This window comes from Cupressus sempervirens, chromosome 9 (assembly GCF_028749045.1).
Source record: "Cupressus sempervirens isolate cs-2001-9-10 chromosome 9, ASM2874904v1, whole genome shotgun sequence".
Lineage (NCBI taxonomy): Eukaryota > Viridiplantae > Streptophyta > Pinopsida > Cupressales > Cupressaceae > Cupressus > Cupressus sempervirens.
In genome coordinates, this window is record NC_143126.1 from 578,225,862 (window position 1) to 578,252,070 (window position 26,209).

The following is a 26,209-nucleotide window of genomic DNA, read 5'->3' on the forward strand; positions in this document are numbered from 1 at the left end:
TTTGCTTGCTCTTGTACTTGTGCCTCTTGTAACACGTACTCTGAATGGTAAGGTTTTCACGTTTCTGTTCATGATTGCAATCATTATTGTATCTTCCTCTAACTCCTTTTTTCAAGGCCTCTTTTTGGCTGAATTCATAACTATCAACTCCCTTGTCCTTTTGTGTGAATAGAGCAAAAACCGTTAGGTCAGTTATGGTACAGTAGCTATTGACAAATTCACATTCACTCCTTTACTTGGTGTGACCATACGGCTATGTTCCTTGTGTATGGAATTCTTTTATCACTTGCTCTTTTCCCTTTATACCGTATGTGTTTTCTTCCACACTCCAACCATATAGAAAGGATCACCTTAGCCGTACGGCTTATGTTTTTCTTCTGCTTGGTTTCTTGCTTCCATATGGGCTTCCTTTTCTAATTCCCTTGCATATGTACAGTATGATATGTTAGCCTTCTCTTTATGGTCATATGGTGCTCTTTTGTCCGTATGATGTCCTTTTACTTCTAATCGATGGTCGTATGGGTGTCTTTTGTTCGTGCTACAAGTCTTCTCTTCTCTTATTTGTGCCTTTTGTATGGACCGTACGATTTGCCTTTTTTCTTTGTCTTCCCTTGTCTTGTACGACTGCTTCAATTCACCTTGATCCATATGGTCTCTGTCTTTGCTTGTGTAGTGTGATCAAACAGTGTATGACCTCCTTGAATCTTTGATTGATCGTAGTGTCTTATTTCTTTGGTTGGTCATACGGTCTTATTTCTTTGGTTGGTTGTACGGTCTTCACACATTCCTCTCCTAATTGCCCATACGGTGGTCTATTTGACCTTTCCCTTTATTCTAGTGGTCATACGATATCATCTCATTTAACCTATTAGTCATACGGTAACATTTCCTTCAAACTATGGTTGTACAGTATCATTTCCTTCAAACTACGGTTGTACAATATCATTTTAGGCTCCAACCTTTGTTCTACACAGTACATTATATACCATACGGGTGCCTCCTCTAATTTTTTGGTCGTACAATTCCTCCATTTGTCTTCTGAATGGTCGTACTATGGAAACGTGCTTAACTCTTTACATTCTTTATTATTATTTACATTTATCTTTTTTTTTTTAAAAGAGGGGTAAACGCTTTTGACTTGGAGCTATGAACCAATGAGGCCACAAACGGGGGACCTCATCCCCATTAGATTTGAACCTTGATGGCAAGGATAACAACACAACAACTTAACCATCACAACATGCCACTATTGGCGACATTTATCTATTTTACATATATACATTATTTATTATTATTTTTATGATCTCTCTGAGTTGTTCGTTTGCGGAGGTCTATTCGACCTTTCCCTTTATTCTAGTGGTCGTACGGTATCATCTCATTTAACCTATTAGTTGTATGGTAACATTTCCTTTAACCTATGGTTGTACAATATCATTTCCTTCAAACTACGGTCGTACAATATCATTTCAGGCTACAAACTTTGTTGTACACTGTACATTATATACCGTACAGGTGCCTCCTTTAATTTTTTGGTGGTACAATTCCTCCATTTGTCTTCTGAATGGTCGTACTATGGAAATGTGCTTAACTCTATACATTCTTTATTATTGTTTACATTTATCTATTTTACATATATACATTATTTATTATTATTTTTATAATCTCTCTATCTTTGCTTGTGTAGTGTGATCGAACGGTGTATGACCTCCTTCAATCTTTGATTGATCATAGTGTCTTATTTCTTTGGTTGGTCATATGGTCTTATTTCTTTGGTTCGTCGTACGGTCTTCACACATTCCTCTCCTAATTGCCTATATGCTGGTCTATTTGACCCTTCCCTTTATTCTAGTGGTCGTACGGTATCATCTCATTTAACCTATTAGTCGTACGGTAACATTTCCTTCAAACTATGGTCGTACAGTATCATTTCCTTCAAACTACAGTCATACAATATCATTTTAGGTTCCAACCTTTGTTCTACATTGTACATTATATACCATACGGGTGCCTCCTTTAATTTTTTGGTGGTACGATTCCTCCATTTGTCTTATGAATGGTCGTACTATGGAAATGTGCTTAACTCTATACATTCTTTATTATTATTTACATTTATCTATTTTACATATATACATTATTTATTATTATTTTTATAATCTCTTTGAGTTGTTCGTTCACGGAGGCCCATTATTTCTTTCATGATAAACTTTCAGCTTCAACCCATTCACTACATCAGGCAATTCCTTCCCATCAAGCGTCCATAGTTTTATTGCTCCATTATCACCAACTTCGCAAATCTTGTATGGCCCAACCCATTTCACTTTAAATTTGTCTGGTCTGATCCCAGTGCACCCATTATACTTCAACACTAGTTGGCCTAGTTGAAATTTGTTCAATTTTAAATTCTTGTCATGCCATGCCTTACGCCTGTTATGTGTAACTTTCGTGGCCCATTGTGCCTGCAGTTGTCACTCATCTAGTTTATTTAAATTATACAATATTTTTCTCAGACTTTCCATGTCTCCTAGTTTGTTTTCGATCGCGATCCTTAAACTTGGTACCATGAATTCCGTTGGTAGCACAGACTCCTACCCATACATCAATTGAAACAGTGTGCCTCGTATTTACCTTGTATGAAGTACGGTACGCCCATAACACTGATGGTAGCTTTTCTTCCCAATCCTCTCCTTCAATTGCACAAGATTTATAAATCACTACAACTAAGATCTTATTTGTAGATTTTGCTTGTCCGTTGGCTCACGGATAGTACGAGCTCGATTGGCAATAGTTTACATCTTGAACTATGTGGTTAGTAGGCGGATAACGTGATTCACAAAGTGTCCCCCACGATCACTTGTCAATTGTAGTGGGATTCCTTACCTTCTGATGATTTTCTCGTAAATAAATTTCATCGTTCTTACCGCACAGTTGTCACATAAGCCCCACGATTCTACCCACTTGGTAAGGTACTCGATCACTACAACGATGTACCTGCATCTTCTAGTTTTACTTACCTTGAGGGTCCAACAAAGTTCAACTCCCGTCTTTCAAATAACTCTAGTGCGTGTGAAGGATTCAAAGGCATGAAGTCCCTCTTTAGTTGTTTTTTCCCAGCTCTCTGATATGTATCACATGCAACGACCCACTCCCTGGCGTCATTGTGCATTGTTGGCTACCATAACCCTGCCAAAAATATCTTCCACGAAGTCGTATCCAGCCCCATGTGTCCTCCTATTGGTCCTTCATGTGCTTCCTTCAGCACATTTGGTATTTCCTCTTCCAGAACGCATCGTCTTAAAATCTGGTTGGGTCCCATCTTATATAGTAACCCGTTGATCAACTGAAACATCCAACTCCTTAGCACCAGTTTCCTTCTCTCGTTCGGCAGAATCTCCCTAGGAAATTGTCCAGTCAAAAGATATTCTCTGATAGTCGCGTACCAAGATACTACTACAACAATTTGAAATAGTTGTGCGTTAGGAAAATCATCGTTGACCCCCTCCGGTGGCTCTCCTAATTTTATCCTTGATAAGTGATCCGCTCTTACATGACTATTCCCCGACCATACCACAATCTTGGATGTAAACTCCTACAATAGTAATAACCATCTGCTTATCCTTCCCTGGATTATCGGCTTGTTCACCAGATATAACAGTGCTTAATGATCCACATAAAATACAAATGGCATTGCCAGTAGATAATGTCTAAATTTTTTTACTGCATACACCATTTTGAGTACCTTTGGCTCTGTTGTACTGCAATTTTTCTCTGCTTTAGATAACAATCTACTAGCAAAGTATACCAGATGATCTAATTTGTGATCCCCTATTTGTGCCAACGTTGCTCCGATTGCATAGTTCGACCTGTCGACATGAACATGAAACTCCTTATCCCAGTTCAAATAAGCCAAGATAGGTGTTGTAGCTACTCTGGTTTTCAATCCTTCAAAGGCTTCATTCTGCTCTATATCCCACTTATAGGTTTCTCCTTTGCAAGTTAGTTTGTCTAGCGGGTAGGATATTTTCGCAAAGCCCTTAATGAACCTTCGGTAATATCCAATATGTCCAAGGAACGATTTTACCTGTGTTACATCTATCGACGCTGGCATTTCCAAGATTACCCGGACTTTGTCAGGATTTGTCTTTAATCCTACTTTGCATACTATGTGCCCTAATAGCTTCCCCTGCATACCATCGACTTGCACTTCTTCAAATTCAATGCCAATCTTGCCTGTCTGCATCTTTCCATGCATTCTTTGAGTGCAATTATATGCTTGTCTTCGGCGCTAAAAATTGACCAATCATCCAAAAATGCCTTGAAATTCCCGACTGACATTTTATCAAATATGTGCAAGATAAATCTCTAAAATGTTGTCGGAGCATTACACAGTCCAAACGGCATCCTATTGTAGGCATATACTCCATCTTCCACTATAAACGTTGTTTTAAGCCTATCTTCTTTGGCAATGGATATCTGGTTGTATCCAAAGAATCCATTCATAAATGAATAAATTTTGTGGCCCGCAACTTCTTCCAAAATGCTATCGGTGAATAATGTTGGGAACGGATCCTTGATCATTATTGAATGCAGGCAACGAAAGTCCACACATATTCTTATCTAAGTGGTGTCCTTCAGAGATATCACAATCGGTGATACCCATTCTTGCTTCCAACATTCAGTCAATCTCATCAGTGACCCGTGCGGCATAATTTTTGTTCATTCGGTACGGCCGCTTCCGTACGGCTACTACACCTTCTATCAGTGGTATCTGGTGGACACAACTCTGGCGGTACCCCTTTTAGGTCCTTACACGTCCACGTGAATACGTCCTTGTGAATGCGTCCTTATATTCCATGAATATTTTGAACATTGTTGTCTTCAAGACTGGATTCCAGTCATCTCCCACATATAGTTTTTGGATTGGCTTCATCTCCTAAGTTCATCGTTTTACTATAGGCTCTTCGTACTTAATAGGTTTGTCTTCACTAAACGTATGCGCAGTCGTTTCATCTCTCTGTGCTTCTCCCTCCTTCATTTCTCTATTCTACTTTGGAAATTCATTCTCTTCTTTTCCATCTTTGACTCCTAACATGTTACAGCTCGTAAAGAGCTCCTAGTCCTCCATCTTCCAATGGAGTACACCATTCACCGAATCCAAGTCATCATCGTTAGACCCTCCTAATCTCAATATTCCCTCTTTGTTAAGTTCCATTCTTTTCTTCCCCTCATCTTCACCTTCGCCTTTGGAATCCGACAACACTACCTCCTCCCCTACCATCTATGTGTGTAAGTCAATTACAAATCTCCGGCCTCTACCTTCCATGGACAGGGTATTCCGTTTCCAATCATGTTTCACCTTCACTTGTACCAGCCAACCTCGTTTGAGGATGGTGTCATACCCTTTTCTTTTTAACGGGATAACCACGAAATCCAATAAGATTGGTTGCGTCCCGATGGTTACAGGCTGTGCCATCAAGGTCCCTAAAGGCTTGATTTTGTGTTGATCGACAATGAGTAGTTGAAATTTTAGGTAGCCACAACGTAGGTTGTCCCAACTTCTTCCATACATCTTCCAATAATACATTCACTCCTGACCCTCCATCGACGATTGTGTCCGTGAGTATGGTTTCAAGGATACCCATCTCTACTACTATAGGATATCTTCTCGCGGTGAGTGCCAGTAGCATTGGATTTGTCACAATCATTCCTCTGCCATCTTTTCTTCTCTCTTCCGTTGCTTTTGGGAGTGGTGTCATGTTCAATATCGCAGTTCATAGCTAAGGCGTTGTAAGAAGGTCATTTAGTTTCATAGGAACTTTCATTTACATTGCCTGTCGTATAATATTTTGTTCTGCCAAGTTCCTCCTTGAGGTGTCGACAGTGTCTTTTGTTTGTAATTTCTCAGCTTCCATTTGTTTTTCCAATTTTGCTCGTGCTTGTTGCAACCTTTTCTTTTCCTCTTCTGCATCTGGATAGGTTGCCTTCTTTGCTTGCTCATGAGTGATGGCTAATGTCTCCTCACATGTTTCAATACTTAACAACTTCACCCCTTGCTTAGGGCATTTTGAATCCTTGTGGTCTCCCGGACCACACCATCTGCACAATAGCGGTGGTGTTTCCTTCATGGTACAGTCTCTAGCGACGTGTCCCCAGAGGTTGCACACACGGCATTGTATCATTGGTCGTCCACTCGAGTCATACTATATCCGACTTCGGCCTCTATTACTATTATTATTATTATTGTTACCGCCTCATCTACGTCGATTATTGTTCCGGTACCCTCCTGAGGTTGCATCATTGTTTGTATTTGTTCCTGCTCCTGCGGTGGACACTTCCTGCATCAGTAACACTTGCTGATGTTCCTTTGTCTTCATATTGAACAGGCATTCCTTAGTAGAATGTCTCGTAATTTGGTAAATATCGCAAAATTGTTTCTTCAGGCAAGAGCCCTTTGTGTGACCCTCCTTCTTACAATCTGTACACCACAATTCCCCTTTCACTGAGTCAAGATTCTTTTTCAGATTTTTGAACTCCATCGTCCGTAACATATCCTTCTACAATGCTTGAACCTTCTTACTGGACTCTTCGTCATTGTTGTTGCTTTCGGAAGATGAATCGTCTAAGTCCGACGATTTGTGTTTCTTCTTTTTGCTCATTTTCTGCTCGCTCTCCAGATCCATCGCCCGATTATACACATCTATGTATGACGAGGTACAATTTTCATCTTTTATTTCAATGTTGGTCGTAGGCCTTCCACAAACCACCTTTTCTTTAACCCGTCAGCTAGTTGGCTTTCCATTTTCCCCATCAACTCCTTCAGCCTTCTTGCATATACACAGATTGTTTCCTTTCCCTACTTCATACTGTATATTTCCGCTACTATTTCGTTGTCATCCCCCATTAGTCAGAATTTTTCTATGAATTATTTCTTGACATTTGGCAATGTAGTGAATTTATGTGGATCGGCATCCGCAAACCAATCAATTGCTACACCCCGTATGGTTGCCGGAAACTGTTGGATCCAGTCATCCTGATCCATTAGACTGTTCGACGTTCAGATTGTTTCACATTTTTTATAGTGTCTCACTAGATCGATCATCCCATCACCATTGAACTTCGGCAATTTTTCCTTTGGTCCTGCCATTGCTACTTTCTTCTGAATCTGTGGTGCTTGATGTGCACCTGTGTTGTTTTGAGTACCCACGTTGTTATGAGTAACTGCGTTGTTCTGAGTACTCGCGTTGTTCTGCACAGCCGCGCTACTCTAGACAACCACCTTACTTTCGACAACCGCGTTACATGGTGTGAGGAGATCTTCAAGCGAAGTTGTTCGATTCTCTACTTATATCCGTTCATCGGGTGTATTGGGAACAAAGAGTTCACTCCACGCTCATGCTCCTTCGGCATTTCGAGCCGTGCGAGTTACTTCTCTTTCGTTCGGATTCTCTACCCTCACCGTGTACAAGTTTAGGAACTCCTCCCTTGTCTCTTCTACCAAATTTAACCTTAGTCTCGTTTCCTCAAGCAACTCCTCGACACTCCTCGGTCTACTAGGTGAATGCACTCCTTTGGTCAGTGCCGCACCCCCTCAATGCCCGTCGGTAAGCTGTTGAAACTTATGCTTTCGCTCTGCCTGTTGTGTTAGGATTAGTGCTTCACGTGTTGTACGTATGTCATCTTTATCCTTTACTTTATTCCTGTCTTTATTAAGCAAATTCGACATTAATCTTCATAACATCTCTTATATACCAAGTTCGCATTCAATAGTTTAAGATGTAACACAGAACACAGACTTTATTCATATATGCAATATGCACTCCAAGAACAATGCTTACAATTATAATGATAATCCAATAGTCCCTTTGGACAATGTACATATACTTTACCGAAGTAGTGACTCAACCGTCACGCACCCTTTCGGATACAATTCTACCTGTCGGCTACAATTTAGATTTTACCGACAACATCTGCCACGTTATTTGCCTCCCTGTAAATGTGGGATATCCTTAAGTCGTCAAACTCTATTAACAGCCACCTTATCTAACTTATATGCTTATCAAGATGCCAAGACTCCATCATCCCTTTCTTGATTCCATTAATAATAATCTCTGAATCTCCTTCCAGATGCACTCCACAAATACCCAATTTACCTCATGAAACTAAAGCCTCCTTGGCTGCTTCACATTCAGCTACATTATTTGTGCCATCCCTTAAGCGTTTTGCCACAAAAGCTAAGGAGTTCCCTTTGTGGTCTCTTGCTATACATCCACAACCAGATATACCAGAGTTTCCTCGAGCAGCCCCATCAAAATTCATTTTGATCCATCCCCAGAATATTCTTAATATATATTTCAAATATTTTTTATTAAACTAGACCAGATATAAATATATTTTATCCAAGCAACTAAATGGATAGTTGCGACCTTTCATCTGCACACATATTAGTGTTAAAACTGAATAATTCAACAGGGAGATGGCATAATATATTGTAGAAGATGTTACCTAAATCATACAAGATGTTACTCAAATGGCAAAGGATATTAGAAAGATCTCTTATCAAATCTAGGAATGGTTTATAAAATCAATAGTCACCAGGGAGTATTAGAGTCCATTACTTCTTTTATCGGACTTAGCGGAAATGAGCATTATAATGGTTAGAGAAGAATGGGGATTTGGAACAACAATAGTCAGCGACAAGTTAAGGGGACATACTGCATTGCATCTCCCGTAAAACCCATCTTGTGGATATTGCCTTCAGGATGTATCTCCAGCAGCCTTTGGACAAATAAGCATCATTACAAGGTGGGCAGTGACAGAAATAATAACATTCAGGTCTGATCGAACACCATAGATAGAAGCAAGAAAATACCAAAGGAGCAAATTGGCATCTATTTCATTACTCGTGCTCACTAAAGGTCAGGCAATCAAGTTCACCATTAACACGATCATAAGAGTTGGTCTCTCATCCCCCAAATGGGCATAGAGTTCAGCAGGAAGGGAGCGAGGAATAGTCCTGTAGACGACAGGAAAGATTGGAGCCAACATTAGGAGAAATAGAGAGCCACACCTCGAAGAATATCCACTACAAGAACAGCAAAACTGTCAAAGCCACTCATCGCAGGAAGTCTTATACTCAGGGGAAAGAGTAATATTGATTCCAGTCAGCAAAATAGCCTAAAGAAGTGAAAGCAAACACAAGGAGAATATCAGGTGGAATTATAGATGTAAAGAAATATTAAAATTAATGCTAGCCAAGTACTAAGACCACGTAATGTCTATACCATTTTCCTAACATAGCACAATAAATTATCCAGACTGAACTGACAGCAATAAAGAAATCAGAGTGAAAGAACATTAAATATAAAGGGAGGAATAAAATACTGACTCAACAATCCTTATCAGCTGACAGTTATACCTTCAAGGAAAATCAGTAATAACATTCATTATAGTTGAGGTTGCACTACACAACCAACATGGTCATAATACATAGAGACAACACTTAGTGTGCTATAAGGATATAGTCAGCACATTAAATAATCCAATCAGTTAAATCCCCTTACAAAATGATATAAAAATATTATCTATATTTGGAAGTTTTCAAGAAGTGTTGAGTACTTTGGATTCATATTTGCACTGTTGTAAAGGAGTTAGCCTTCTTAAGGAAATTCAGAAATATGTATTAAAAGACATCATCAGAAGGAAGTATGCTATTATTGGCGTCTAGAAATTATATCCAATTTGTAGAGCATCCAAGTAACGTATAATCAATTAGCACGTCATATGAATTATATACTAATCCCACAACAAAAGACATTATTTATATTAAATAGCTGTTTGAGAAATATATTATTGGCAAAGTAAACCCTCCATTCTACATAAACGAGGTCAAAGAACTCGGATAAGTCATAAATGTATCAATCTTTTGGACCCATAAATTATTACCATTGGATTTATAAGAACGTTGAAATGTCCCCTTCTCCACGCTAGTTGGTCTATCTTTCCATCCGGATAGGCTAACGGCATGTGATTTAGGATGCCAGCCAGTCACTGGAGTTTTGGTTTCAGTTGAGGAGATTTTTAGTGGGATATCCTAACTCTAAGGTTAAAGTCACTTTATTTTATTGAGTTGAAATATAAAGTACTTTAGTGTTTAAAAGTCACTTTATGACAAAATGACTTAAGTCTTCTCTTTTATCCCACATTGCTAAGATGTTTGTATCTCTCCACACTTCGGCGTTATAAAAGAAAAGCATTTGCATTGGGATCGTCACGATGAATATATGACAGCTTATTAAATATAAAAGTGGTTGCTTTAATGTGACTGGACACTCTTGAGGACGAAACCCCTTGGGAGAGAAAAAAGGAGCTGGACGTAGCCCCAGCCACTCATGAAAGATTCTATCTCAGATTTCAAGTACAGATATCGGAACTCAAAATCACAGTAAAACTCGGCTCTATACAGTAAGTACCATACATCGCATAACATAAAGGATGACTGCTGTTGAGATTGTAGAGGCACAGATTTATAGTCTTCAGACACACGTTGAAATAGAGTGAAGGAAGCATACATTCGTATGCACTGGGAGAGTTCAGGGATCACGTGATTGCAAGTAGACTGCAGGAGATAATAAAGATTTTAAAATACAATAAGATGGGAGACAAGATTCACGGCAGCCACATTGAGGATAGTGGAAGATAAACAGCGGCAGAGGTAACTGGCAAGGTGATGGCAGGAGCAGCGGAAGTTGGAACTCGCACTGGAAGCAGGTCTGATCATTCACACCAACGTACTCACATCCAATCACGGAAGAAACAGCAGGTTGAGGATAAACCTTCATGGCAGGCATTGAATGTTGCGGACCACTATTGCATCTGTCGGAGCTCAGGCCATGAGCAATCGCAGGAGATAGAAAGGACTCTGACTCACTTGCACAGCAGTCATATTCCACTTCATGGCATACACAGGTTTTACACGCACCCCCCCCCCCCCCCCCCCCACATTGTATACTGTGGTTAATTAACCGATTCAGGTGGTTAAACATAGGTGAAAATGTGAGCTTAGTATGATAAATGGTACTCGCACATAATTCGAATAATGGTTTTTGCACTATGTCATAACGTGGGACTGTACTCAATACCATTTTTATTGTTCTGAGTTAAATCTAGGTTGTGTATTAATATTGCTAATAGTCAATGAACTAATAGTACAGCAACACCAGTGAATTTCTATGAATTGCACACCAACTGTTTGACGAAATTCCTCTCTTCAAAACTTAATTTTGCTGGTTAATACAAGAAGGGATTATTACAAACGTTGTCCCAAAAAACTGCCAATCAATTCGACAAGGAGCATCAAAAGTTATTAAGGACTTGAGCATTCTGCAAGTGGGGTTTTTTGGCCTAATGATATCCTTGTTCTTTAATTTCTCATTACTGGGCTTTTTATTGGCAATTGCATAAAATGAAAAGTGTCATTTGCATGTATTATGTATTTCAAACTCCATTTCAAAATTTCACACAATTTTGATAAGATTTAAATATGGTTTTTAATGAATTTTAAATGTAAAGGTGGACTTTTTCAGTCCCAGTACATATCTCTTCATTAAAACTATAATTACATGTAAGTTTAAAACATGACAGACCTATGTGCAAGGGTGGTGTTTTTTGTGTCTATTGCATGACTTCAAAACATGTTTTAACAAGTGCTTTGTTTTATAAGTTCATCAAAGTCAATAGTGGCTATTTGTAATGCATTTACATGTATTAAAAACAAAGTTGTGAACACATGTAAAAGGGTCAAAACAGCCCATCATCACTTTGGGTGGCCTTTTTAAACATGATTGCATGTATCAAAATACTTTGGAATGCATATACATATAGAGTCTAAAAGCACGTTATGACTTCTTATTATGTAAAAGTCATATTAAAACACATTATTACTTATATGGTGGCGATTTTTAGTCATGTTAGATATGATAATTCCTTATTTCATATGCTAAAGCAAAGTTATAACCTTGGGCGATGAATTTTATCACTTTTGCATATATATAAAAACATGTATATGCATATGAAAAGCCTGTTATACATTTAAAGGCATGTAATGACTTATTTAAAGCCCGTTTTGGGCATTTTTTTAATATACAGCCTTATTCATACATGTAATTGCATAAGAAAAGCCCGTTTTGGGACAAAGTGATTTAAGATGCTATTTATTACATGCAAATACCCATATAAAGCCTGTTTTGGGCATTATAAGGTAAAGGTGCATCATTAATATATACGCTGAAGGCTAAAAAGCCGTCCTTGGCTTATCTTCTCAAGCTCATTCTTTTAAACATGGAAATGCATTTCTGAAACCCGTATAGGGCTTACTAGAGGAAAAAAACGCAGCTTGTAGTGCCTGTATTTGGGTTTTAAAAGCACGTCACTTGGCTGGGTATGCAAAAATGCCTCTACTTTTGCTTGCATTTGACAGTAAGAAGCCTATTTTTGGGGCTAATAACAGGAAAAACATGATTACTATGGCATGTTCTGGACATTCTAAAACCCGTTTTTGTTCTCCAGTAGCAAAAACGTGATTGATATTGCATATAAAAGACAACAGAAAACCCACTTTTAAGCTTCAGCAGTAAAAAAGACTCATCTATGGCATGTATTGTGGGTTTTAAAATCCGTTTTTAAGCTTCTACATCAAAAACGCCTCACTTTCTATATGTTTTTGAGTTCTAAGTCACGTTTTTGACAAGCCAGCAAAAACGTCCACTAAAGGGGTTGCATTTTGCATTCAAGATCTCGTCCTTGTGGAAACATCTACATCTGCAGGTTTCAATCATTCTTTGTTGTTGCTATTTTTGTAAATTTTTATTCTCTATGATAAACATTTGTCAAGAAATTGTTCTCGACTCAACAATAGTAATTTAACAAGAGGATTTGGTCCATTTTGTTGCTTATATGGATGCAATTTTTAAGAGTTTTCCTAGATTCAAAATCATCAAGGATTTGGGAGGATTTCTTCTAAGTTTTGAGTCTTCTCCATTGCATTTGAAATTTTTAAGAGAGTTATGCTTTCATTTTTTTATTCTTTTTGGTGCAACCTACGGCTTCTATTTTTTTGTCCTTGTTTTATTTGTATATTTTTGTTCTTAAAGAGCATTTTCAGATTTTTGTGGTCTTTTGAATGAAAGCATTGGTTTTTAAAAAAGAAGCAAGTACTTCCCCTTGAAGTGCAGCTGCAATACAAGTCCTTCCCCAAATGATTCACATAGAGATGAAAGTTTTTCCCCCAAAGAGAAAGCACGAGACACTTGTTTCTCTTGCATATGCAGTCGAATTAAAATCCCTGTTTTAAATAATAAATCACTTCAAAAAGAGCAAATATTTCCCTTATGCAATACAAGCTAAAAAGCTCACTTTTTAAGTGTTTTGCATGCACTTTTCCACTCTTTGCTAAGGCAGTAAATGGACTTGAAAAATCTCATTTGTATGCATCAAGTGCTTTGTAGATAAATTTTCCACTTATGAGTAAATGAACTTCCTATTTTTATACATGCACATATGCACCTCATTTCTTTGCTCAAAGGTTTCTATCCATTCATATGTAGTGCTCCCAAAAAACCCAATTTTTCAGCTTTTCTCCCACCTAAATAGCTGTTTTCATTCACTTTTCTTCACCCTTTATTGCTTAGAGGCCTTCTACTCATATCTTATGTGCATACTCTTCCAAACATGTAGCATTCTAGCTTGAAAGAAAGTGTTACAGCATTTCTAGTAACTAAAGAATGAAACAAGACAAGAATAACAACACGATGGAGTCATTCAAAGAAAGAGATGAGCTATGGAATGATGAGAGCGTAGAATGCTTTCAAGACTGAAATGGTCATGAAAAGGTACCCTCTTGGTAACAACCATTATGATGTAGAACATTCAAGGACACAGGTTACTATTCCAATTCAAGACGATCCCAAACCTGAACATTTCAAACACAGAGCATCATATAGCAACATGAAGACCGAAAAGGGATGATGTATTAGAAGTTGTGTCTTATCAGACACTAAAGCCTTTTTCAAACACTTTATTAATAGGTGTGATTTTGTTGAAAACTTACATAGAATGGGGTAAAAATATGTAATTACATGTGATAGTTTCACGTGCAAAGTTGTAAAATGTAATCAGACTACAAGTACATCAGGCTTTGTAATCTTCAATAAGTCAAAGGTAGTTAATGTTTCCCTTTCTTTCTCCACCTTTTTCTCAACCCCTCGCCTATAAATAAATGAGGACACACATTGTAATCTCATCTTTTGAAATGCAAGAAATCTGCCAATTTGTATATGCACTGCAAGACATTAAACTTAAACCTAAACCTGAATTGCTTTCAATAAAAGAGGCAGGTTATTTTAAGATTTTTTGCCAATCCAACCTATCATGTGACGACATTTTCTTGAGTGGATTGTGAGTTTTACTACTATGTTCCAAAGGAATTTTAATTAAATTTTGCAGACTTTGACTTACCTATATCACTCAAATTCAATTTGAACATTTGAACACGTGTTGTTAAAGACAAATTGTTATAGATAGTAGTGGCTGCAATTAATTAGAGTTGAAGACTTTGAGCTTCAGTTGTAAGTGTTTTTTATTAAACTAAAGTACCCAGTAAGAGACTTTGTCCCTTATTGTATTACGATAATAGATAATCGTCTATTATTAGTTAATGGTAATCTATTGTATATATTTAGTTAGCTTTAGTTAGTTGTAGCTTTTTTAGCTTCCTTTCAACTAGAATAGAATGTTTCTATTCTTTACGATCATTTCCTAAGGAAACATCGTTTCATTCTTTTGTATATAAAGACCTCTTGGTCTCTCTTAATAATAGGCAAGTATTTTACCAATTACATCGAAATATGGCATCAGAGCCAATACTAAAAAAATTCGACAAAATTTATAATTTCTTTCGAAATTATTCGTTTAAATTTTTTCAAAACTATTTAAGTGAATTTCTCTACAAACCGCCTAGGATTTCCGTCTTGACAAATTCGAATGCAAATCAATTTACAGGAAAAAATGCATTTATTTTGTCCAAAATCCGACTAAAATTGTGATTGGCAATTGGGCGCAAAGCATTTGGGTTTTTTCACATCTCATCTTAGGGTTTTTCAGATCCTTCACTTGCCATTATTCAGATCCTTAACATTTCTTACAAAAACGCCTCTATTTTGTATAGAAATCCGCCATTTTTTTCTGCAAATCAAATGCAAACCGCATCTGAAACCTTGGAAAAGCTCGGGATTTGCAGTGGGATAAGCTCGCATCTTTTAGGATGAAATCACGATTTGTTTTGCCAATAGTTCATTGCCTCTGTCGTCTCAAGAAAAACGTCCCAATTGTGCAACTAAAATTCGGCCATTTTTATCCAGATCTTTCATTTTTCTCTGCAATTTTTCCTCCATGTCCACCAACCTACTTTTTTTGCTCGAAACCCTAGTTTTTGAACTCGAAATTTTTTTCTAATTACAAATTCTTGGTGGGTTTTTCGAGAGCTCAACTAAGTTGTTTGTTTTTTACTAGGTGCCTCAATTTTCAAGCCAGCGGATCCAGAAAACAACAATTTACTTCTAGGTCACTCTCCAAATTTTCTAGGTCTTCCGTTTTTGCCTCGAAGAATGTGCATTCACAGAGTTTCATGTTTTTTCGTTGAATAATGTGCCATGGCATCTTTGACAAACATTCTGCTCAAGCACAACTCCAAATTCAATGGTCGAAGTTATGGCACTTGAAAGCAGTGAATCGTCACAATTTTTGAATATTGGAACACTAATCAACTTGTTTTGGGTGTTACGAATCATCCAATTGCTCTTGGTCCTGATCAGGATACATGGGCTCTGAATAATCGAGAGGCAGTGATGCTTGTCAAATTATCTGTGGCTGATTATCAACTTTCTCAGATTCCATCTGATAAGACAACTGTTGAGATCTGGACACATCTCAGAGGTCTTCAAGAGACTTCTTACAAAAGCAAAACTTTCTTTTTGAAGAACACTCTGTTTTCTATTGTCATGGATGGGTGAACCTCGCTCCAAGCACACCTGAATAGGATTAAGGAAATTCGTGATCAGTTACTTGCCATCAGTCACAAGATGGAGGAAGAAGACATTGTGGTTATCACTCTCCGGAGTTTACCAAAGTCCTATGAGCATTTTATCGAGACCCTCAGCATTATGTCTTCTGGTGTTGATCTAAAGTTCATTGATCTTTGCACACTTCTGCTTCAGCAAGATCAGTGGAAACAACAGTTCGGGAGCAATTCCAACTCCACCTCCATAGAGCAAGCATTGTTGCTAAATCCTTTCAGAAGGATAAAGGCAAGTTTCAGCAAAAGTGTAATGTCCCCCACTTAGCCAGTTTGGAGGTATGTTGTCGTTAGCCCATTTTTGTATGGTCCCGAGGGCTAACCAAGACTTCTAAAGGGATCCTGAGGTTATTTGGCCTAGTCAAATTTAATTACAGGCCAAACGGAGTTCGTTTGTTGGGTTTTCAGAAAGACTTACTATTTTTAGTAAGCCAATAAGGGGATGCAGTGCCTTCAATTTTCAGTGACAGGATGAGATGCGTTTTGTTGGGCTCTTTCTGATGAGCTATTATATGTGAGATTTCGAGTTTATTTGGTATATTATTTTAATATTTGAAGTTACAACGGTAAAGTGACTTTAAATTAAATATTATAATGTTTCATAAAGTCACTTTATAAAAAAATCAAGAGTCCCCCTTTTTGAGTACATACATGGACTTTGTAAAAAAGAAAAAAAAGAAGTAATATTAAAACTCAAGTATTATCCCACATTGGCAAGACGGAAGCGTGGGGCAAGTGAGGAAGGGATTAAAAGAAAGAGGATGGCTTTCATTTAGGCATGCTTGGAAATATCAAGAAATTTGGTTATATTCGGGAGATTATGTCTCAATAGTTTGAAGGACGAAATCCCTTCAAGCTGGAAACCTTGACGCCATTGAAAGATATGGTCTTGAGGCTCAAACATTGAAACAGCAAGATCCGGTAGCAGCGGGTTACTATAGCAGCGGGGTACTGTAGCAGCGGGGTACTATAGCAGCGAGTTCCTGTAACAGCAAGTTCCTGTAGCAGCGAGTACTGTAGCAGCGAGTTCTTGTAGCAGCGAGTCACTGTAGCAACGGGTTACCGTAGCAGCGGGGTACCGTAGTAGCGAGTTCCTATAGCAATGAGTCACTGTAGCGCGGCACTGTAGCAGCAATCTATTGTAGCAGTACGGATCACTGTAGCTGCAAGTTACTGTAGCAACTTCAAAAACTATTAACACTGCTGTAACCGCAATTAGTATGGGCCATTATTGAACTCTATAAATTAATATAATGTGTTGAGTTTAAAGAGACGATATAATTGTTATGGTAGTTGTAACTTTCGGATAATCTAGAAACAAGAAATAAATGAATGGCCAATGTTATTAGCTGCATATGGTTTTATGTTGCCTCCTATTTGCATCTCATATGAAACGCAAACAATCTTGAGAAACCATTAACCAAAACTATAAAAATTAGTTGCAAGCCAATTGTTTGATAAAATTCCAGTGGAGAAAATAGACATTAAAATAGCAGAACAAGGCAGGCTATTACAAAAAGTCTTCTGCTACAGCATCAGATGGTTCTCGAAAGAAGAACATTCAATGCAACTATTGCCACAAATTTGGCCACATGAAGGTTGAATGTCAGAAACGCTTAGCTGCACAATCTAAGCAATCAGGTTTGCAGCCCAAAGCAAACAGTACAGACACACTGTGCAGACGGAATCTTCCTTTCACGCCTTTATGGCTAAAAGACCTGCAGATCATGTGGAGTTATCTGCCTAGTACATTGATTCAAGTGTCTCTCGTCACTTCACCCACTGTAAACACCGGTTCACTGACTACCTATCTTATTCTATTTCTATTATTTTTGGTGGTGGAGAAGAGTACACTATTGTCGAAAAAGGCAACATTCAAATACAGTCTATTGGGAGGAATCTCATTTTCCTCGATGTTTAGTACGTTCCACAGATGGAACTCAATCTACTCTGTCAGTTAGTTACTGTGATATTCTCCACACTTGGATGTCACCTTCAGTTCACATCAGTGTACCATCACTGATCAAGCGACTCCAACTCAGTCTATTGTTGCAACGGGTCTTGATGATCATGTTCTTTTAAGACTTACTGATTCTAGTGATAATCGGGACTTAGTTATGGCTGCTCAGCAGTCTTCTATTAGCACACTTTGGCATCAAGATATGGGCACTTAAATGTGCATTATCTCTCATAGCTTGCTCGGGATGATCTTGTTCTTGGATTGCTAGAGATTCAGACTCAACAGCTTGGAGTTTGTGATGCATGCCGAGCTGGGAAGCAACGTCGCATACCTTTCACCAGTGGCGATTCATGCCAAGATTCTCAGGTACTTCAGCTTGTTCACGTAGATATTTGTGGCCCTATGGCCACTCCTTTTATTCTTGGGTGAAGGTATTTTCTGTTGTTTGTTGATGATTTCAGTAGAAAAATGTGGGTATATTTTGTTTAAAAGAAATCGGATGCATTTCCTATATTTCAAAACTTTAAACCTTTAGGTTAAAAAGAGTCTGGGAAATCTATTATTACTATTAGATACGACAATTGGGGGGAATTTTGTTCTAATGTTTTCTCTAGCTTCTTAGATACTCATGGCATTAAACGTCAGTTAACCACACCCCACACACCACAACAAAACAATGTAGTTGAACATTGGAACCGGACAATCACCGAGATGGCTCGATCCATGCTCAAACACAGACATGTTCCGAAGAAGTTTTGGGCAAAAGCAGTCAACACTGCAGTTTATCTTTTGAACCGGTCACCCACAATGGCAGTGAGAGGTAAAACTCTGGAAGAGGCCTGGTCAAGTCACAAGCCCAAAATCAGTAACTTGAAGGTGTTTTGCTCCCTTACTTTTGTTTGGATCCCTGAGTCGTGATATAATCTTTGATGAGCAATAATGATCATTCATGTTTGTTTCTCTTGTTCCTGATCCAGCAAACCAACCTATGAAGTCTCATGAATTGGGAGTTAGGCTTCCATTAAGTCCACCTGATGGGAGGGCTCCAGTAGCTCCTGCAGCTCAAGTTATACCAATGATCCCTATACAAACACCTCCAGCTTCTCCTACAGGATCACCTCGATTTGTATATGCTTCACCTAAGTTTGATCCTGATTCTTCTGATGAGCAACCTGATCACCAAGCATAGCCTAATACTACTGTTGGTCGTTCTCCTCTCCCGCCTAAGTGGTGGGCTAAGACACTTGCTAATCTTCGTGATGATGAGCTCATTGATGAGAGAGCTACTCAGAAAAAGAGAGTTTCCAGAGTCTATTAAGTTTTCTCTCATGACCAACATTTACAGTGTGTTTGAACCTCAAACATATTCCGAGGCTAAAAGAATTCCAAAGTGGCAACGGGCTATGACATCTGAACACCAAAGGCTGTTCAAGAGCAACACCTAGGTCCTTTTTGATCTTCCACTAGGTCATTCGTGTTCACACAGGTAACCAATATTGTTGTTTCATCTTCTTCTTTATCTGATTCACCCTTCATACCACATAGACTACTTCATCATCATTCTCATCAGAATCTTCTTCAACAATGTAGCATCTCTTGCCTTTGTCCTTGTAATCTCTGCTATCATCTTCTCTCTTGTTCCTGTACTTGTTTCCTTCTTTGTAGTTCTTTTGTGTACACCTTGCAGCAATATGACTTACTTCATTGCAATTAAAACAAATAATAGGGAGCTTACCTTTGAATTTGCCTTTGCCTCTATGGAATGTCCTAGCCAGTAGTGCTTCCAACTGTTCCACATCTTCCTCATCTGTGCTGCTATCACTAGATGCATGTTTTGCTTTTCTTCTCTTTTTGCTTGATGTCTCCTCCTCAGTGTCTTTTATTGTCATCTTGGCCTTGAAAGCAGATTCAAGGTTCTCAGGTCTGTAGTTATCAAAGTTGGACAATTCAAATGCAGTAAGTCTTCCCACTATTCCTTCAAAGGTTAGTGTGTTCTCTTGTACACATCTTAGCTCTTGAATAGCTGAAACTCTAATAGCATAGATAGGGAGCAAAGTTCTTAAGTATTTGTTGTTGACAATTTCTTCTTCCAATTCACCACCTAGACTTCTTATTGCACTTACCACTTCTTTCATTCTAGCAACATATTGAGCAGCATTTTCTCCTTCCTTCATTTTCATGTCATCAAACTTTCCTCTGAGGCTTTCTCTCTTTTCTCTGGACATTCTGATCTCCTCCATAGATATCTGTTAGGGCTTTCCACATCTTGAATGCAGTGTCACAATCTTTGATGTCATCATATTCTGCATAGTTGAGTGCAGAGGCAATTTCCAATATTGCTTGATTGTGCTCCTTCCCTTTGCTTAAATCATTTGCAGTAAGAGGTCCAGCTGGATCTACATGTTCTATTCCAATTGACGTTTTTGCATAATCACCTATTGATCCAAGGTGCAATTTCATTAGACTCTTCCATGCAACAAAATTGTCTTTGTTGAGCTTGGGAACTTCTCTCTTGGACATCATGATCTTCCTGCTTCTAGTACCTTGAAACTAAATCAGCAGATGGCTCTGATACCAATTGTTAGAAATGTTTTAGAATAACTGAGGGGGGGGGTGAATCAATTATTCAAGGTCCAACATGTCCAATTCAAACTTTTTTACTAAGTGTAGTGAGCCCATTCAACCATACATTCATCCAAACTTTAATATTCCTATTTAGCAAGTTACTATAAATCAACATGGAAGCATAACACATAAAAGATCAACACATAACACAGTGATTTACATGGAAACTCAATTTGGGAAAAACCACCAGTAACATGCTACTCAATTCTCACTCTTCTGAAGTGATGCCCTGTAAAAGGCCTGCCCTGTTAAAGGCTACAACACAATGTTAAATGTGACCTGGTTAAAGGATTTAACCACCCTGTTAGAAGTGGGCCTAGTTGGAGGACTTTAGAACATTCACTTGGAATGCCACCCTGTTAAAGGATTTACAAATGGCTGTTAGGCCAAGCTAAGTCCATAGGATTTTCCTTCTATCCTAACTGATACAATTGCTAGAGAGTAACAATTAGGAGTTTTGACCTGATTACAAAATACAACTCAACTTGCAAATTTCAGATCACCATTCATCTCATATCTTTGTCTGGCTTTCAGTCTCTTGACAGCTTGCTCTCCTTTCTAGCTTAGTCACCTTGAGTCTCCATGCTCAATGTACCAGTGCAATCATCTCTTCTTAACCACTTGTGGAAGCAGAGTCTATGTGCTCTGTTCTTCCTTCTCCTAAATGTCTTCTCCTTGACACCCTTCTAACCACTGCGCAATTTAGCACTCTAGTAGCTCTTGCTTCTTGGTCTGTGACTTCTTAAATAGAAGTCTTAGAGTTCCTTTTCCCACTCAATTCTTCCCTCTTTCAATTTCAATTCGTATGGATTAGGTAGGATTCATTGTATCTAACCCATATTAAGTTTCTTTTAGAAACATCATGAAGAATTCTCTTTAATTCGCTCAAAAACAGTTCACATAGAATTCTGTGCCACCAGCTCATCATCCTTATCCTCCAAACGATTCACAAAATTCTAGGTAATAGTTATGTCAGCTCAGATTTGGCGAATCTTCAATTTTTCAATAATGCAGCAGCTCGGCACTATTGAAATCCTGATGCTCGGCACATGTTGTGTTACTTGGCATCAACTACGTTTTTACTGATGCTCGGCACATGAAGTTCACTCGGCACTTGAAGTTCACTCGGCACCAAGATTTTCCGATGCTCGGCACCTGATACTTTGCTCGACACTTGAACTTCACTTGGCACCTAAAGATCACTCGGCACACACTAGATTTTCCTTTTGCTCGGCTTCAATTAGCTTGCTCGGCACCCACTGATGAACTTAGTTTAAGCTTTGCAGTCAACCTTGTTACAACTTATTCTTCTAATGTTTCTAAGTGTGACCAACCTCTGTATCTTTGAGTATGTTATCAATATATCATTTAACCATTGTCTTAATTGATCCTTGCACCTCATTACATCATAACTCAACCTTTTCCCCTAGGTGCTCTTGTTACATCTTGTTGATCAAATCCTCTTCATCAATCAACTAAGTGATAGTACTTGGATCTTATAAGCAAATGTCATTCCTACAAATAGCAGGTTTGACATCAATGACAAAACAATGATTGAAAACATTTTGTTAACAACAATCTCCCTCTTTGATCAATCTTCTTCATCTTCATCAATGATCTTTTCAATCAGATTTCCAACAAAGACAAGCATGGGAAACTTTAGGTTCTTATATCTGTTTCACAAAATATATAAGTAAATTGTTGTCTTTGGTGTTGCTCTTATGTCAATCCTAGAGCTACTGGTATCGTCATAGCAATAGATACCTTTTGTTAAGTTTAAATTTGTAAATGTTTGTGAATCATTCTAGAAAAAAGAGGAAGTGATTGAGAAGAAACATGCTTTTGTTAATTCCAATTAAATCTTTGTTGAAGACACCTATGGTAAGAAAGGAGTCTCCCCTATTGCTAAAAGGAGAGAGAAAACTCGTGAGACATTGCCTAATGTCACAATTTTGAAAGTTGTGGCTTCAGTGACTTACAAAAAATTTGGCCAATAGTCTCATCTCTCCTTACAAAGAATTTTGAATAAGGGGGCACCCTTTTCTATTCTTTTTTTGGAGGAATTTTGGCTACTCTTGGTCACTAACATTCTACAGATCAAGAGAGGGTCTTAGTAGCAGCAGAATGTTCAGAAGAATTTATGTCCACAAGACATGTACAATCTTTTGCAGGGTAGTTAGACAATGATCATTAAGTGAGGGTATTAAACTATTGTAATGTTCCTTTGATGATCATCTTAGTTAGTCTTTAGTTTATTAAGTCGTTTCTATTTTCCTCTTTAGTTCACGATTGTTTCTTTTAGAAACATCACCTTTGTAAATTAATATAAGGATCTTTTATCTCCTTTGTTTAGTACATCAATTTACCATCACAGTCATTACCATTCATAAATATGCTAGCATAATTTAAAAGACACACAAATAGCCATTGATATATAGAAGGAAAGTAGATAGCTATTCGAAGGATTGAGAAAGAAATCGAGAGTGATTCATAGCTAAATTGCCCTGCATACTTATTTATAGCTATGCAGGATTACATATTGCAATCCATTCAACACAAACTGAGTAAATGAAGGTGAAATTACTTTCTTCTGGAAAACATTTAGCTAGGGTTAAATATTTATCTTGAGGATATTTATAGTGTAATTAAGATGGAAGTATGAAATGATATTGTGATCTCAACTTATAATGTTCAAAAAATTTGCACCATAATTTCCCAAGGAAAATACCTTTGATATAGTGCTCTCTGTGTCTGTGAGTGGTTCTTTCTGATATTCTGAAGGCTCAATGAAATTACTCACAACATAACAAATTAATGATGCCTTGAAACATTTGTGGAGCAATCTGAGTAATATGAAAGTATTTGGAATGCTCAATGATTGATTATAATTGAGATATTTTGGTGACATAAATGTCCAGTTTCTCCATTTTGACTTTTAGGTCCACACACAAGCATTACTAGTTACTCTTATTCACACCATATGCACTACAAAATACTGGCAATGTAAACTCCATGATGAATGACAAGTACACAAGAAAATTCCCAGTATTGCTATTGATAAATGTATTGCTTTTACATATCAGATTGGGCAAAAAAATTAGCTAAAAAAAAGAGGGTTTACTTTGTTCTATTCTTTTTATTCTCCTTGCTTGGCTCTTCAGATGCAACTGCCTCTGATACGTTGAGAATATTCCTTGGAACAATATCCTCAAAAGGATTCCATAATACCTGCATACCATGACACTTCAGTATGATTTTCAAATACAATATTCTGCAACATAGAAAAACACAATATTCTGTAACATAGAAAAACACAACGCAATTATGTGACCCATGTGCCAAGTTCTTATAGTCCTTCAAATATCAAAAGAGAGATAACCAAATCAGCTAAAATTTAAGTTCCATAAGGCATATTTCTATCTATGCTAGTATTCATCATGTTTGAATTAGGCACGCTAGTATATATATCTCGGAACCTCTTGAATGCTTTCCATAAATGGATGATCATGGAATCTTATGCACTGAATTCGCATTAATTTATTTAGTTAAAGACTCCAAACTGGCAAGATTCTCCATAAGCCAAAATACCTCATTCATAAGAAAATAGAGAACAAACCGGTAACAACCCTCTTATTTATTTGGAGGAATGAATTAAATAATAAATATCACTTCGTGGATCAGAACAGTTATGTCAAACGAGAAATTTTAAAAGTACCTACCTAAGTAAGTCAAAATATATAATATCTGAAACCAGACCCTAAACAGCAAAGAATTTAACACATTCGCAAAAGCATTTGAATTAAATTTAACACAGAAATAGCTCTTTCTTAAACAATATTTAACTCCCCTAAGATAAGAGGTGAGGGATTCTCAAGAAATGTAACCATGCACTTTGACTTACACGAGAATCCATTAGCTCTCAGCAAACTATGTAGTAAAAAATATTGTTGCTTTTTGTAATCATCCACCTTTTCCCAAGGAAAGGCCGCTCATTGCTATAAACAGATTAAAGTAATAATTGCTTTCGGCTTGAAACCAAGTCCAAGATTTATTAGTAGAATAGTGTTTCCAAAAACAGTAATCAATGGTTTCAGCTGTACCAGTGCATAGCAAACTCATCTGATGATCGAGTAAATACTCCATCTTGTTTCATGAAAGCTTCCTGTAGACATATCTAGAGACTCTAAAGCCCCCATGTTGATCACCTCTTTATTCCAGCTTAACCAGGCAGCAAGTGACACACAATGACCTTTGGATACCAGTACTTCACATATCAGAGCTGAGATATGAGTTAGGCCACATTTATCTTAGCACACCAACAATACTCAAGATTCCCCGGCCTGCTGTCCCTCAGCATCATGGGTCTGGATATTCCAATCAGCAAGACTCAGCCTCATTTCCATGGCATGCATCTACTCCTTTACTTACCAGCCAGCCCCCCAACCATAGACTCACACTCACACTATGAGCTTCTTTTCAACTACGGAAAATGCACCAGCATTGGATAATAGTGGATTTTCTAGAAGAAGCCGAGATGAATCCTCCATTTCAGGCACAACCAGGAATATTCATTAAGATTCATTACTGCCTTCAATGCCACATGCTTTTGGTGCTCTTGTTTGCCTTTCATTGCTATTTGTGGGCACAGTGCTTTAGTTTGTCTTATATATTTTTATTGTTTTGAAACTTTATTATAGGGTTCTCTCGTCTTAGAACTTTCTATTGTTATCTACTGTAACCTTTGGTCCCAAAGGCCTACTTTTGGTCATCTGTGGACATCCATACAATTTATTTCTTCATCCTTCCTTCCTTCCTTTCTTTCTGTCTTCCTTTGTTCCTTTCTTTCTTTCTATCTGTTCAAAAGAGAGAGAGATAAACATGACATTTCCACCAGGGTAAACTTTAAGACGTGACAAATAGATTGAAACTTATATTACACTTGTGATCAATCTGTACAGAGTGATGTTTCAGAGACCAATGTACTGTACAAATAATCTACAAATTATTTATCTAGGTCAGAATAGAGAATACCCACATGAATAGTGTTTTGTTAAGTGGGGTCACCTGTGGTAAGAAATAAATCATGTAGCATTCTGGTATTCAATATGTATGAAGCTCTACCACAGTCCTGGGATCATGACAGGCCCAACAAAGTTGCTAAAAAAATTAAAAACTGAGCATCATTCTGAGATGTCATTAAAAAATCATTTAACTGCTTTAACTGTTTGAGAGATTCTAATTCAACTCACTGGGTACTTGGTAGAAAACATCATAGGCAAGAATTTTTTTTATGCTAAGTTTTGTTGAATTAATCAATTTAAGTATTTTCTTACTTTGCCAGTTTTTTATGAGTCACCAAATCATATCACAATTAGGTCTGTTGAGACTCTTTGAATCATGAGCATTATAAGTTATAACTATGACATCTTAAATTGTCATATAATGATGACATGAACGTGTCCTCAACAATGACATGAATAATGTGTTTACGAATATCAATA

The 26,209-nt window shown here is 37.7% G+C and overlaps 1 protein-coding gene across 1 annotated transcript in view; it reads right to left on the reverse strand.

Moving 5' to 3' along the window:
* The window catches only part of LOC149539979 (Cyclophilin-like peptidyl-prolyl cis-trans isomerase family protein), a 291,729-nt gene that overhangs the window by 227,209 nt on the left and 38,311 nt on the right, over positions 1-26,209 (reverse strand). The window contains exon 5 of the mRNA XM_089801194.1: positions 23,830-23,936. Within this exon, the coding sequence (XP_089657320.1) occupies positions 23,830-23,936 (107 nt within the window). The remainder of the gene's footprint in view (positions 1-23,829; positions 23,937-26,209) is intronic.